The sequence below is a fragment of the Cinclus cinclus genome, chromosome 6, assembly GCF_963662255.1.
Source record: "Cinclus cinclus chromosome 6, bCinCin1.1, whole genome shotgun sequence".
Classification (NCBI taxonomy): domain Eukaryota; kingdom Metazoa; phylum Chordata; class Aves; order Passeriformes; family Cinclidae; genus Cinclus; species Cinclus cinclus.
In genome coordinates, this window is record NC_085051.1 from 30,725,232 (window position 1) to 30,737,917 (window position 12,686).

Here is a 12,686-nt window from a genome sequence, read left to right on the forward strand (position 1 = left end):
GCGCTGCCGCCCTGGGACTGGGCCCGGAGCGCGGCCCGGCACCGCCTCCCCCGCGGCGGAGGGAGGAGGAGTCGGGGCCGCTGGCGCCGCGTGCGGCCCACTGGCTCGCCCACAGAAACGTGTCGAGTTGGAACGGACCCGTAAGGACCGCCAGCGCAACGCCCTGCTCCTCATGGGACTCCCTAGAAGTAAATGGTGTGACTGAGGGCACTGTCCGAACTCCGGGAGGCTTGGTGCCGTGGCCACTTCCCTGGGAACCTGTTCCAGTGACCGACCGCCCTCTGGGTGGAGAAACTTTTCTAATGCTCGGTCTGAACTCCCTCAGGACCTGCGTCCTGGTATATCTGCGTTACAGACAGCTGGATACTGTGTAGATTTTTTAAAATTGACCTTGACAAAGATTTACAAAAGGGAAAAAATAATCATGAATTTCAGAACAGATTTTATGTAGAGCTGGGACAGGACACAAGGTCCTGTGAAAACTGTAAAAAGGTTCCCACCAACAAGTGAGGAATAGCAGGTGGAGGGCGAACAGCTTGGTTGAACTGAAAGCAAAATGTGAGGCCGGGTGTCCTTGGTGGGACCTGCCAGAGAGAGGCAGCTGGGGATTGTCAGGGCAGCAGTGACAACCAGAGAAGAAAATGTGCTTTTCTTCAGTCACTTCACATGGTACCTACTGGAAAGGACTGCCGCAAGATGGAGCCTTTGAAGTTTTGGGATCTTCATAAAGAAGGCCCAAGTAAATTCATACCTACGAGCTTATCTATTAGGTGAGAAATCCCCAGGAAAAGAAAAAATGTTACAGTAGACTGCACCTTGCTACCATGCGCCCAGATACAGGAACTGAGTTTTGGCGACTTTGCCTTTACTCCCTGACCATTGCGTACTTTGTTCCAAAGAGACCTCTCATTCACACTAATGATCGGTTTCTATAGCCGTCAATTTGTCCTTCTGAAATTGACAGCTTGTTCCATGGATACTTTATCTTTCAGTTGCACTTGAATTATGTCGTTAGTATCAAATGAAAACCAAGTGTTAACTTGTGTCACTGTTGCGATGCTGATGTCTGTTCCTCACCATTCCTAGAATGAGTCTTTAAAGTCAGGGTCTTTCTATCTCATCTGCCTTTTGGTGAGCAATGAATGACCAAGGCTGTTTAGTGTTTATCTAGCGACAACAGAGACGTCCTTTTGCTCAGTCAGCTGTGACCGGGGGCACTCTAGCAAATCACTGGAGTTTCCTCTGGTGCAGTTGGGTATGCTCATTATCAATTTTTCTCTGGTGCAGTTGGGTATGTTCATTATCAATTTTTATATAATAAATAAAAACTTTCCTTGTATTGAAGACTGGAAATAAAAGTGTCTAAGCCACAGATTCATCTTCTCTCCCACACAAAGACAGAGCAAGAACGGCCAATCAGAAGACGTGATGCAGTACGTAATTAAGAAATGTCAGCAAAATTTTCTTTCACAGCAATTGGGTATTTATACTTCCCAAGCAAGTCGTGCGGGGCACGCAGCCCAGCAGGTGGGAAATTTCTCCCTTGTTACACTGTATAGCAGTGGGTGGGCCAGATAGCTGTATGCCTTTTAAAGCTGCCCGACTTTCCCCTACGTGACTGACAACATTTTAACCAGTTAAGATGAAATTCTCTAGACCAGACTTCTAGCTATTTCCCCCCTTAATTACTTCTATAATGATTCATTGTTTCCAAGAAGAAAGCCAGAGTAAAATAACATAATCATAGAAGCATTCTGAGAATCTATTTTGAAAAATCTTATACTCCAGCAGGAGTGTGAAAATTTGATGAGGTGGAAGAGACAAGCTTTTTTCAGTGCTAGCTAACCTTGTGAAAACCTGCATGAACTAAACCAAATTATATTACTGCAGGGAGTATTCACATGCTCAGCAGAGATTTACTGGAATACAATGAACATCCTCCTGTCCCAAACATGTGCCAGACTGCATCTGGACAGAAGCTTCCCTTCCAGAATTTAAGACAATATTTAAAACTGTCCTACAACGTTAAAATTTAATTCTAGCAAAAAAAAAAAATTAATTGAGTTGTGAGAATGTGCTTTCACTTCCCCAAGTGCGTGGTGAGGGGAAGTCAGTCTTCCTATGTGAGGTGCAGAAGGGAGGGAAAAAGTTCTGAGTCTAAAGAGTAAGAAATCTGGCAGAAAATAAAACCTCTTGCATTCCAGCTGGTCTCCAGAGATCAGAGCCCCTGTGTGCAGCTGAACTTATTCTGATTATAACCAAATTGGCATTATACATCTGGTCATGTTTAATGGGAACTTCCATGAGCACAGATTCACAAATAATGTGATTTATTGAAACAACAGAAATACGAAGTCATAATGCATGCACTAGCTGTGATAGAGCTCTAATGATAACATTGTGCTATTTGGGTAATAATAATAATAGCAGGTAGATGCTTACCAAGACAGCATCTCCACTTGGAAGGAGGGAGAGGAGAGTAGCCTGAGAACTGTCTCTAAGGTCTTTTAGGGTCTTTCTCCTAACAGATCTGCCCTCCTTACATACAGAGCAAACTGATCCCCCTCCTTCTACATTACCTAGGGCATGGTCTAAGCATAGTGTTGAGTAATACAGTCATTTACGTGGTAGCATGTACTTCATTAAGCTTATTAGCATATGCAGGTGTGAGCATTTTAATATTTAAATTACTTTTAATCAGGCAAGTGTGTCTGTTTTGGCCACAGTGTCCTTCAAAGTAAGTTCCAGCTGTACAACTTTGCTCTGTTCCATTTCAAAGTCAAACCTGGACCATCCTATGGCCACAGGACCTCTTCCTTTAGCCAGGTCAGTCTTTTCTGGCTGTGGAGATCTGTGTAAAGACAATGCAGAAGGAACACAGTCTAGGCTGTACATAGTAAGCATTAGCTCTTGCCTGGTTCCTTGGTCATCATTCCATACTGATGGAGGAGCTGAAGAAAGGGATGGCTGTGTGAGGAAAGGCACCTTGCAGATGGCTGGGAGGTGAAGGGATTGAGATCAGACTCTAGTTACAGACATTGGCCACAAGAATACTGGAGGCCAAAAGGAGGAAGAAGCCTGTTCAGGTGTCTCAGGAAAGTAAAAATGAGGGGAAAGCATGGTGAAAACTGCAAATAATTGCCTGGTAAAGTGGGGGAAAATGTGACTGGGTGGACAAAGTTGAATGAGTTATGGGTGAGAGGAAAAGGGTGATTGAGTTGAGGCCACAATCAGAGTGAGTCAGAGACATGAATTACTAGAAAAGAGGCTGGGCCAATGAAGTCCCAGAGGAATGAGAGGATCCTGCAAATGCCTTGGCGCAAACACCTGGAGGTACAAGCAGAGGCCTGGCCGACAGCCTCCAGGACCTGCGGTGGGTTGGGACAATGGCAGTCCCCTATCCCTGTGGTCAGCAAACGTCTTTGAACCCACGACACTCAGTCGTGGATCACCGAAGTTCGCATCGCCCGAGGCTGGGCAAATGTTACTGGGACACATCTCATGGACGTAGGGACCCTGAGGAAGCCTTGCTGTGCAGGAGCTGAGCACATGGATAGCTCCTCTTCCCGGGCCACTGACTGATTGCCGGCCAGTGGCTGAAAAAACCTTCTTGGTTTAATTTTTAACTAGTACCGCATCCCGCTTCCCCCCCCATCATCTCCAAATTAAAGGCAAACGTGTACCCACTATATGGATGCACGCCGTCCGTACAACCAATGCCCGAAATCATTACGTCCACTCAAGAGCTTTTCTGGAAAATTACAAGTTTAGAAAAATAATTATTTTAACGAGTTACATGCATATCTAGAACCCAGCACCGTCTTTTGAAAGTCTGTCATCAGAATTAGGGACCTGCTTTAAAACACAGGTGTAAAACGCGCCCGCCGGCTCCCGCAGCCCCCGAGCGAAATGGCGGCGCCGCGGCCGCGGTTACGTGATGGCGGCGGGCCCGCCCTCGGGAGCGCGGGGCTTGGGGGCTCCTGCCCCGGCCCGGCCCGGGATCGCCGCGGGGTTTGGCAGTGCGGGCCCGCAGCGGCTCGGCGCCCGCGCCGGGATATGGGAGCACGAAGGGGCAGGGGTGTCGCTGCCGGCCGCGCTCAGTGCGGGACGCGCGGGGATCGTCCGGAGCCGCCTCGGTCCGTCGGACCCTGGGGCGCCCCCAGCCTGGCGGTTCAAGCCCCGGTTCATTTTCCCCGAGAAACAGCGGGAGCGCAGGGCAGCCACTGAGCAGCCGCTGGCCTCTCCGGATGCTTGTAAGGCGTCCGGCGCCGCGGAGGGCCAGGAGGGAGGCGGGAGGGAGCCGTGTCCCACCGCCGGCCGAGCGGGCAGCAGCAGAGGAGAGAGCGGGAGCAGATGTGCCACGGGGAAAGCCATGCTTTTCCTCTCTCGGGGCTGCGACCGAAGCCAGAGCCGACGCTGAGAGTGGAGTGAGGGGACGGAGCTCGTGCCTCCCCCCCCCTCCCCCCCCACTTTCGCAGGCCGGTGTTGCTGTGCAGTGAGCCCGTGGCCGTGCGAGCGTGTGCGACCCTCGGCAGCCGTGGGAAGATGAGCCGCGGTGTCGGGTGTCTTTCTGGGGGCCGCGATTCCTTCCCTCTCGCTTACTGCGGTAAAACATGCTGAGGAGACCTGTGGCGGTGTGAAGCAAAAACTATGGCAAAGCTGAGCGGACAGAGAAGCCTGGCTTATTTTCTGCTTTTGTTTACTGGCTGTCATGACTTACAAGGTGAAAACGCGAACAGCCAGCCCTGCTGCTCGGGACACAAGAATGTGATGAAGATGCCTCCCAGAGGCAGAGACCGGGCTTTATCCTCAGAAGCGTCTTTTTGCCGGTGGGCTCCGTTCATTCACTAAGGGCTAGGGCTGGACAACCTGTGTTATTATTAAGTGGCAGCAAGGAAGGCGGCAACTTCGCCATGGGGTACGACAGAAGCTGGGTGTTGATGAATGAAAGCGACCATGCCCCGTCCCAGGCTGTCACCAGAGCCCTGGAGATGGGGAACAACGCCTCGGCCGGGCAGACGGTGTGGCAGGGCGGGAATGCCAGCGAGGCGGGCCCGGTGGAGAGCGAGGAGCACGGCGAGGAGCAGAGCTACCGGCACTTCACTACCACCGTGCAGGTTGTCATCTTCGTGGGCTCCTTGCTGGGTGAGCGAGAGTTGCTGGAGTTCTCTGTTGATTTATTTATTTATTTATTTATTTATTTATTTATTTATTTATTTATTTATTTATTTATTTATTTATTTACCCACCCTTGCGGTCAGGGACCGCAGACCAAAAGGTAACTGGCATAATTGGTTGCCTTCGTGACTCTTCTTACTACATTTCTGGTCCTCAGGTGTATGATTCCAAGTTCCTTGTGGATTTTGATGTGTAAAAGCTGTTGCTATAAAATTAATTAGTCACGGATGAGAACTTGCACATTGGATGTATGTATTGCTTAGTAAGCTTTTCTACCAGAATTTAAATGGGCAAAAATGAACAGGTTGATGATATACTTATTTTCAGCTGCAATGAGATCTGTTTTCTTTAACATAAAAAGGGTATGGAGTGTTTTAAACAAGTTTTGCTGAATTTCGGTTTCACTCTGCAGTAATTTGTCTTTTGTGTCCCGCAGATTTTAAATAAATCCTTTAGAAGTACTTTATACTCTAAATATGTATAACCATGTGCAGTCTTGCCTACTTATTACTCTTACAGTAGGAATCATAGATTAGATATGTCATAGTAAGGTATTGCTATATAATTTTACAAACGTGTGTACATTTGCTTTCTTGATGCTTATACCAAATTGTTTTTTTAGGAATGTGTGTGCATTTCTTGGGAAAAACAAACAAACAAACAAAACACCAAAAAACAACAACAACAACAAAAACCCCCAACCCACCAAAAAACAAAAACAAACAAACAAAAACCAAACAAGGCAAAATAAGCCTTGTGGTGAGTCAAGTTAGCACTGTTTGGGAGATAAGTAAGCTAGATTTCAGTAAAATGTCATTACTATCTCAGTCATTCAAGGCTTTACACGCAGGGCTTGACTGAGTAAACATCCAGCTTTATTAAGGGAGTTCTTCAGGAATTTCCTGGTGGTCACTGGCTCATTTTATCATGGATTTGTTGTAGATTTTCCTGATCTTGAGTAATGCTAAAGTCAATTTTTGTGTAAATTCTAATATCTATCTCCTTTTGGTAATATTTAATCTCACTTATATAATTTTAAGAAGATGGTAAGCATAGCCATGGAACACTGTTGAGTCCCAGTCAGCAATGCACTTACTGGCTATTACTGTAAATAACTGAGTCTTTTGGCATCAATTATTCCTCTGTGCAGTGGTGATAATCCTCAAGGTTCTTGCTTTTTTCCTTCTTAGCACAGTGTGTGGGGAAAGGATACTTTTGATATCATAAGTACTCTTTTTTTCTGTATGTTGGATAGCACCTGGCACAAAACAATAGCCAGCAAACAGTGTCCTAAAATAACAAGACTAGATTAGACAAGTCCGAATTTTAATTCTTTCTCTTTTGGGTTTTGTACCTTATAGAGAATAAATTTGAATCGTATGTCCAGATTTAGTTTCATGAGCATGGATTCACCAAAATTACTTGAAGAAGAAAACAGACCTTGTCATGTAATCATTCCTTCAGCAACTAAGAGCTTTTAAAAACCGACCAACCAACCAACCAAAAAATACAGTAGGTATACATTTTGCAAGTTTAATGTAAGTTATGGTTTGGCACTCTTGAAATTTGTTTTCAAGAGGTGGACTGAGAAAACATGTCAACATGTCACAAGGGGTTTATTTGCAGATTGGATGGTTGGGAGGCTGATGAAACTTCCAGATCAATAACTTTTCCAGGTCTATTAAAGAGCTAGAGAGGGGAGGAAATAAGATATTTTTAAAATTATTAAAATGCACTAGTCCAATGACAAATGTTAGCAGTGGGCCTCATGTATTTGCAATGATGGAAGTCAGTTTTAACTATTTTTTTTAAACAGCCTTCACTTCTAGTTTCCCTGTGTCCCTGAAGTGCTAATTTAAAACATTTATGATATATACTATCATAACAGCTGAAAACTTTGAAGTCTTTAAACATATCTTCCCCTATCAACCCAATGAACGTACTACTATTCTTTACTAAACGGAAAGAAAGCCACAGCTCTCATATGTGCCAGAAGTTTTGCATGTTCACATGCTGGACAATATCTCTGCATCAGCAAGGGATAACAACTGGACATTTACCTGACATTAATGCTTGCAGAAACACTGTTAATTAAGTTACCATTTATCCTCTGCCATGGTCCTTAGAGTGTGAGTGGCATCTAGCTCTTTTCTCCATCAGGTGATCCCCTCAGTTAAGCTGCAGAATAGCAGTTCTTTGTTCTAGTGAGTCCCAGGTTCCTCTTTGCAGAGGGTAGCACTACAGTAAGTGAATAAGACTATATTTCTCCCTAAAGCCTGAGATGGGGGTCATGCCCTTCAGGGGTAGGATGTGTGGGTTTGAATCCTTTCTGGTTTGGGTGGATATGCAGCCTGTGCATTTCACATCATCAGTGCATGCTCAAGGCACTTTGCTGTTGCTAAAATAGCATTACCCTTTTAAAGGAAGAAATTCTTTTTAGTTTCAGCTTGAAATGGAACAAATCTATATGACTCAGTCTTGATAATGATTACAGGGCTCTGACATTAGCAGGGATTTACAGCATGGAGAGGTCCAGGTCCCGCAAGAGGAAAGAATCACAGTTGGTGATGTGAATTTAATTTAGGTACCTGCTGCATGGAAGAATGTTGTCAGCTGTGAGAGAGATGCATGTTATGGTTTTATTTTCTCCCATTTATGACCTCTGTTTGAGACCTGTGGGAAGACTTGGAACACTAGGATAAATTCTCGTGTTAGTTCTCGCTGTGATATGACAGAACGGTGCTGTGTTGAGTGTTTCATTATACTTGCTGAAGGCAAGAGATTAAATATTATTTTTTTCCTTTGTTTTATGCTTGGGATGACATAGGGCTCCTTTTCCAAGTGAGTACATTTTAAATAGCTTTCTTTTTGTTAAAGAAGATTCTTGAGATCAGTTTTATGCTGGATATAGGAGTACAGCAATACTGATTTGAAAGACATATTTTCCTTTTGCCATTAGAAGGAATCAGGCTGCAGAGACTAATTACTTTAGCTTTGAAAGAAGAGAGTGTATTAATTCTGAGTTTTGGTGGAGAGAGGTCACCAGAGGTGGCTGCAGCCACTTTCAGTTGAGTGCGAGCAGTGGGATGAGATCTTGGAAATGAAGAGGGTCTCCAAAGAACTCTTGGAACCAGTATGCACAGTGAGCTTAGTTTGAAAGGGAGATAAAAATGATGGATGAAATGCAGTGGACAATAACACCTGGTCAGGAGAAAGGATAAGAAGACCAGAAATAACAGTTTTGAGGCAGATGAGGATGTGGGCTCTCACTCTGAACATGGGCTTTCCCACAGTTTACTTACTTGCGTATAAAGTCACAGCAGTAAAATGGAGGAACTTAATGAGTTGTGCTTTTACTGACAGGTGTAACTGAATGTTCATGACATGTTAGGTTTAGGTAAGATTATATTGCATTGTAGAATTGTAGGAGAGAATCACAGAAGTGTTTGGGTTGGAAGGGACCTTAAAGATCATCTTGTTCCAGCATCCCTGCCATGGGCAGGGACACCTTTCATTAGACCAGGCTGCTCAATGCCCCATCCAACCTGGCCTTGAACACTTCCAGGGATGGGACATCCACAACTTCCCTGGGCAACCCGTTCCAGTGTCTCACCACCCTCACAGTTTATTCTTCCATATATCTAAGTTCAATTTGCCCTTTTTATGGTTTGTGGTTTCTCTTCTTTTCATATTTCCAAGGTCTGAGAATCAGCATTTGTTCCTGAGGCTATTTGAATATGTTCACAATTTTTATGTTAGATGAAACTGGATTTCTTTTTTAAAAAAATAATTATTGTCAGTCTTTTAGGAAAAAAAACCCACATGTACAAAATTGATACAAATTATGAGCAGAAAGAGATGTCCTCAATGCTGATGTCTACTCTCCAGATTGAATATGGATCTTACTTTCTATGCATATTTTACTAACTCTATCCCACATAATCCCAAATCCAGGAAACTTTCCCAGACCCTTTAGATCTGTGCCTTATTTGAGGTTTGGGGAACTAGGCTCTATGTTACTTGCTCTTTTGTCCTCCTAAATGTGTCCTGTACAGAAGGAAATTTAACTGGAAAGGCTGAGGATGCTCTGCTAAAGTTTCAACTGTATTTTAGTGGTTAGAGCACTTTTGGAAAGCCATGGGTTAGAATGGTTACCTCGTGGTTTTTAGCCATGCTTTGAAGGAAAATTATGTGCTTTGAAAGAGGCATCCAATATCACAGTGTGAAGTGAACCCCTGCTGCCTTTCCAGTGTTCTGCAGGACAGGGCTGCCCCTTTTCATGAGGATTACCCAGTCTCTCTCTGCCCCTGCAGCTGATCTTCTTTTCCTTGTTATCTGTGCAGAGAAATGCAAAACAATATTGTTGCAGCAATTAATTGCTAAAGGCGTAGGTCCCTTATGAGGTACAAACCTGAAGACAGCCTAGGCAACATGTTTGTAAAGGCAAATGTATGTAAGCATAAGGAATAAGTATCTATCTTTGAATAGTTACCAGTAAAGCTTGCCATAGGCATCTTCTGTAAAGGGAAGCAGGGAATCTTGAGTAAAACATACTGCAGATCTATGACTCCAGGCTAGACAGAGAGAATTTTTAAAGAATGAGGGTCATGTCTGCAAGACCTCCAGTCAAAATTTATAGCTATGCCCACAAAAAGGGTAGAGTCATCTGAGGGGAAGAAACAAAAAGGTTTGGGCATAAGAATGATGATGTTTGGTTTCACTGGTATCACACTTCTTAGAAGTGTTTTAGATGAAATATTCTAAACCAGGCACTTCCATATACTAACTTAGTTGTTGATAAGCTGAAATGAACTTTGGCAAAGAAAAAAGTGACTGAAAATCAAACCTAAAAAGAAGCATCAGGCACATGATGATGAATGGTGGTTGCCTGTAATACTAACTACATGGTAATAACATATTTCAGTATCATAACATTGTAGCAATGATTCCCCCCTTCCCCCGTGATTGTGTATGCCAGGTTGTAAGCCTCAGGAGTCATGGACTGTGCAGCAGCTGAGCTCAGTTCAGGATGCACCTTGGTAAAGTCTGCCTGCAATAAATGTTATGGTTTTGGGGGTTTTTTTGTGTGTGTGTGCTCGGTTGAACTTCTAAGCTATTCTTTTTGGAAGAAAAAAATGAATTTGAGGAAAGGATGAAGAAGAGGGGTTGTGAGAGTGCTGGGGCCCCTGTTGCCATGGAGACCTCTCTTCTCCCCGAGCTTCAGCAGAGGCTCCTTGTCTGGCTTTGGCTGAGGGGCCCTTCAGGTAGCACTGCTGCTGCCTTTTAAAAGAGAGGCTTTGGGAAAACAGACTTTTATCTAGCCTGGAAGTGTGAGATACAATGATTTATACCTGAAATGCATGTGCCAGATACCGTGGAGATACTGTGTGATAAAGAGTTCCTCAGATAAGTGTTGGGGGTTTAACCAATGTCTCTAAAGATGATGTGTGTCAAGGATATTAAACTGACCCCCATTTATCCTAGAATCACAGAGTATCCCGAGTCGGAAGGGGCCTACAAGGATCATCGATTCTGATTCCTGCTCCTACACATGACAGCCCCAAGAATTACACCATGTGCCTAAGAGTATTGTGCAAATGTTTCTTGAACTCTTCTGCTGTGTCCATTTCCCTGGGGAGTCTGTTCCAGTGCCCAACCACCCTCTGGATGAAGAGCCTTTCCCTGATAACCAACTTACACCTCCCCTGACTCAGCTTCAGGCCATTCCCTCAGATCCTGTCACTAGTAATCACAGAGAAGAGATCAGTGCCTGCCCCTCTGCCTCCCCTTGTGAGGAAGTTGTAGGCTGCTACTATTTAGGGAGAAACTGATTCATACCAGTCATTTTACTGTCTGTACTCCCCATGTGAACACTTTAATGAGAGCTATGAACCACAGCTCTTTAACTAAGTGACTGGATTTTGCTTTTATTGAGAGTTACAGTTGCTGAAACACCTGCTGGTGTGTATCAATCGACTGTTTTGAACTTCAGTGAAAATCTAGATACAAGATTTTGTATTGATGTTATGGGCAGCAGCTAGTACAGGCATGAATGAACCCATGCACTCAGCAAGAATTTTAAACAGTGCTAGTTCTGTTACAGATTTCATTTATTGGCTTGCTATTAGGCAGGTATCATGAGCTCTTAAATTAAGGTTTTATTCTATTCTGTTAATCTTTAATTAATTTCTTATTTTTGTGATGTTGGAAAAAATAAGTTTGCCACCTAAGAATATCTTTCAAGATCTAGGAAACTGTATACATCTCCACAAAAGGTGCTGGCAGTGCTGCTAAATCCTGTAGACCAGTAGAGGTGTTCCTGCTGCAGCTCCATGTCTTCAGAATGAGCAATAGCAAGGCTGAGCACACAAGCACACAACGTTATCTATACCTATTATCCATGAGCACCCACACAGACTGACACAGAAAGGAAATGCAGCATTCAGACAGACAATGGCCTCATTCTCTTCCCTTCTCTGGCTGCTCAGGGTGAAAGCCCATTAGCATAAAATATGTAAGTATACAGCTATATAAGCCAATATGGATCACTCTGTAGTAGCTGGTCCTAGACTCCAAGTCTACTCAGTAGCTAGCCTGGGGTCCCCTTGTCTCCCAGTTGCCTCACACACAGATGCACAGATGTAGATGGCTCCCTCCAGCAGCTGGGTTGGAGCTCCTGGTCCTCTGCTGGCCAACTTTCAGAGCCCTCTTGTCCCCCGTGGTTACCTGGATCACACCTATGGCCACACTAACACTTTCCTCCTGAGCGTCTCCTACCTCCTGGCTGATCTGGCTTGATGTTCAGTTGTGTTCACACACTGACACACACCCACACAAATGCTCACTTTCTGTCTCTCCAGGCATTGCCATCCTGAGGCATCAGTCCTCATGTCCCATGGTCTCTCCCCAGCTACTGCACTTGGATTTCTGTTTGCTCAGAGGTCCACAGAGGAGAGAGCCCCTCACCCATGAGAAGAGTTAGGAATGGAGTTTAATGAGGTGGGACAGACTGTGCTGATCAGGTGCAGGGTGTTGTCACACCAGCGTATAAACCAAATGCCAATTTATAGATGCTTTTTATATCATTTTTCCCTCTGGTCTCCTGCACTTCTTCCTACCCAAACCTCCATGACTGGATAGCTGGGGCTTGAACTGTAACAGAAACCTCCACAATGGGAACTTGAGATAAGATAATGGGGATACTATTGTCCAGGTCTTATCTCAGACCTAGGGGCATGTTAAGAAAGCTTGGGGAGAAGAATCTATCACTGGTAATGGAGACAAATAATGCTGGATTTACAAGCCACAAGGAAAGTCAGTTCAGTAACTGTGCTGAAATCAGCTCAGATTCCCTACAAGGTAATTCTGGCAGGGTCAGATTGCAAGCACTGACTTACAGCCCACCAGCTCAAAAGAAGAGAAAGAGTAAGCACATGGACATATTAGTCTTAGAGGTGAGGAAATAATTTAGCCTACAGAATAAGAGAACTGTGTAGTCAATGAGCATT

At 44.5% G+C, this 12,686-nt stretch overlaps 1 protein-coding gene across 1 annotated transcript in view; it reads left to right on the forward strand.

The window, feature by feature from the left end:
- The first annotated feature begins 4,913 nt into the window (after positions 1–4,913).
- Positions 4,914–12,686, forward strand: part of GPR176 (G protein-coupled receptor 176) — a 32,150-nt gene continuing 24,377 nt past the window's right edge. Inside the window, exon 1 of the mRNA XM_062494765.1 lies at positions 4,914–5,145. Coding sequence (XP_062350749.1) covers positions 4,914–5,145 — 232 coding nt within the window. The remainder of the gene's footprint in view (positions 5,146–12,686) is intronic.